The following is a 2,452-nucleotide window of genomic DNA, read 5'->3' as shown; positions in this document are numbered from 1 at the left end:
CTGGGTGAGTTGGGATGGACATTGCTGAAATGTCGTTGATTTCATGAGGGGATTTAAACAGAGATCACTGCTGGTTCCTACCTCCCTGTTGGTGCACAGCAGCACTGACTCCTCAGGAGCCCACAGCAGAACCCTCTGCTCCCCATTGCACCCTCAGCCAGCAGAACCCAGAGCTCAGCCAGGGAGCTGCACGAAGGTCTTTCTGGAAGGACAGAGGCTGGGCGAATGATGGTTCCTTGAAAAATGGAGTCAGTTTTGCTTAGTGAACTCAGTCCTGACCCTTCACTGTCTTCTCCTGGATTGACAGACTCCCATGCCCAGAGGAAGCCAATGTCCAACAGCAGCTCCATCACTGATTTCCTTCTCCTGGCATTCGCAGACACACGGGAGCTGCAGCTCTTGCACTTCTGGCTCTTCCTGGGCATCTACCTGGCTGCCCTCCTGGGCAACGGCCTCATCGTCACTGCCATAGCCTGCGACCACCGCCTCCACACCCCCATGTACTTCTTCCTCCTCAACCTCTCCCTCCTTGACCTGGGCTGCATCTCCACTACTGTTCCCAAATCCATGGCCAATTCCCTGTGGGACATCAGGGCCATATCCTACTTGGGCTGCACTGCACAGACCTTTTTATTTCTCTTCTTGATCTCAGCTGAGTATTTTCTCCTCACCATCATGGCCTATGACCGCTACGTTGCCATCTGCAGACCCCTGCACTACGGGACCCTCCTGGGCAGCAGAGCTTGTGTCCACATGGCAGCAGCTGCGTGGGGCAGTGGGTTTCTCTATGCTCTGCTGCACACGGCCAATACATTTTCACTGCCACTCTGCCAGGGCAATGTTGTGGACCAGTTCTTCTGTGAAATCCCCCAGATCCTCAAGCTCTCCTGCTCAGATACCTACCTCAGAGAAGCTGGGGTACTTGTGGTTAGTGCCTTGCTTGTATTTGGCTGTTTTGTGTTCATTGTTGTGTCCTATGTGCAGATCTTCACGGCTGTGCTGAGGATCCCCTCTGAGCAGGGTCGGCACAAAGCCTTTTCCACGTGCCTCCCTCACCTGGCCGTGGTCTCCCTGTTTATCAGCACTGGGATATTTGCCTACCTGAAGCCCGCCTCCATCTCCTCCCCACCTCTGAACCTGGCAGTGTCGTTTCTTTACTCGGTGGTGCCTCCAGCAGTGAACCCCCTCATCTACAGCATGAGGAACCAGGATCTCAAGGATGCCCTGAGGAAACTATATGAATACATCTTCTTCCATCATTAAAAAGGAACCACCAGCTACATATAACTCCCAGGAATGCAATAAAATCCCAGTCTGTCTTTTGATCTTCTATTTTTTATTTTGTATTTTTTTTAATCATGTGATAATATGAATTGTAATCATGTATTATTCATACATCTTCTTCTTCATTTTGAGACCTCTTTTTTCTCTCTGGTAAACCCAATGCACATAAGGAACTGGGCTCATTGCAAAGATAAAATGGCTGGAACGTAGTCATTTGCCCACACTCTCAACTCTCAGATCTCCTCTGGAGCTTGGGGCCCAGCCCCAGCAGGCAGAAGGGATTCAGGAGCCAAGGGCACAGTTGTCACATGGGACAGGACAACACCAATGTTAGTGTAGATGTTTGACCACACAGGGTGAGGACATGCTGCAGTGGGTGTGTGATGCAGAGCCCAGTCTCCTGGGAGGCAGCTGAGACAGGCAAGTGCAGGAAAGAGGAGGCTGGTCCGTTCCCTTGGTGGCATGGAGAGTCCGAGAAGGTGCCCCAGGGCACCCATCACCCGCCAGCCTCCTCTGTCAGATGTTTCTAGCACTACAAACTCACTCCAGTTCATGGGTGGTTTTGCTCTGTGGCCATCTCCATCCTCCTGCTGGTCTCGGCACCTGTGCTGGGGGAAGAGCCAGCCCTGCCCAGCTGCTCTTCTCACCCAGACCTTGGCCACCCTAGAGCAGGGCTGTTGGTGAGCCCTTTCACGGACACGGCTGGGGCTTGGCTGGATATGGGCACTGGGGGACTACAAAAGAAGGAGGGCTGATGGGGATGGACACTGAGGTGTGGCATGGGGGGTCTGGTGACAGCAGTTTCCCCACCCCAAACACACCCTGTCCTGTGCAGTGTCTGATGAGGGAGGTTGTAGGGGTATGTGTTGGGCAGTGGGGCTGCGCTGGCTCAGGAACGGGTCATACATTGGAGCCACAACACAACAGTCAGGAGGTGGAAGCAAGGACAGGCCATGAAGGAGAAATTTGGAAGTGTGACCTCAGCGTACAGGCAGGTGTTTAGGAAAGCTGACAATCACCTGGAGCTGATGGGGGCTGCAGGACAGGTCAAGAGACAAATGAAGAGCTTCAGTCACTGAGTTTGCAGTGAAGGCTGAGCAAGGAACAGGCTGCTGAGTGATGGAGTGGAGGGGGCATAACTGCAGACACAGACAGGGCTGAGGCACTC

The 2,452-nt window shown here is 53.3% G+C and overlaps 1 protein-coding gene across 1 annotated transcript; it reads left to right on the top strand.

Annotated features, from left to right (window-relative positions):
* Nucleotides 1-330: 330 nt before the first annotated feature.
* On the top strand, nucleotides 331-1,263 carry LOC147599809 (olfactory receptor 14A16-like). The gene has a single exon (XM_086753481.1). The coding sequence runs from the start codon at nucleotides 331-333 to the stop codon at nucleotides 1,261-1,263; it is 933 nt and encodes a 310-aa protein (XP_086609607.1).
* Nucleotides 1,264-2,452: the final 1,189 nt, after the last annotated feature.

The sequence above is a fragment of the Chlamydotis macqueenii genome, chromosome 8, assembly GCF_036417535.1.
Source record: "Chlamydotis macqueenii isolate bChlMac1 chromosome 8, bChlMac1.mat, whole genome shotgun sequence".
Taxonomy (NCBI): domain Eukaryota; kingdom Metazoa; phylum Chordata; class Aves; order Otidiformes; family Otididae; genus Chlamydotis; species Chlamydotis macqueenii.
Note: the sequence above shows the minus strand (reverse complement) of the source record. Positions and strands in the feature narration are given on the sequence as shown.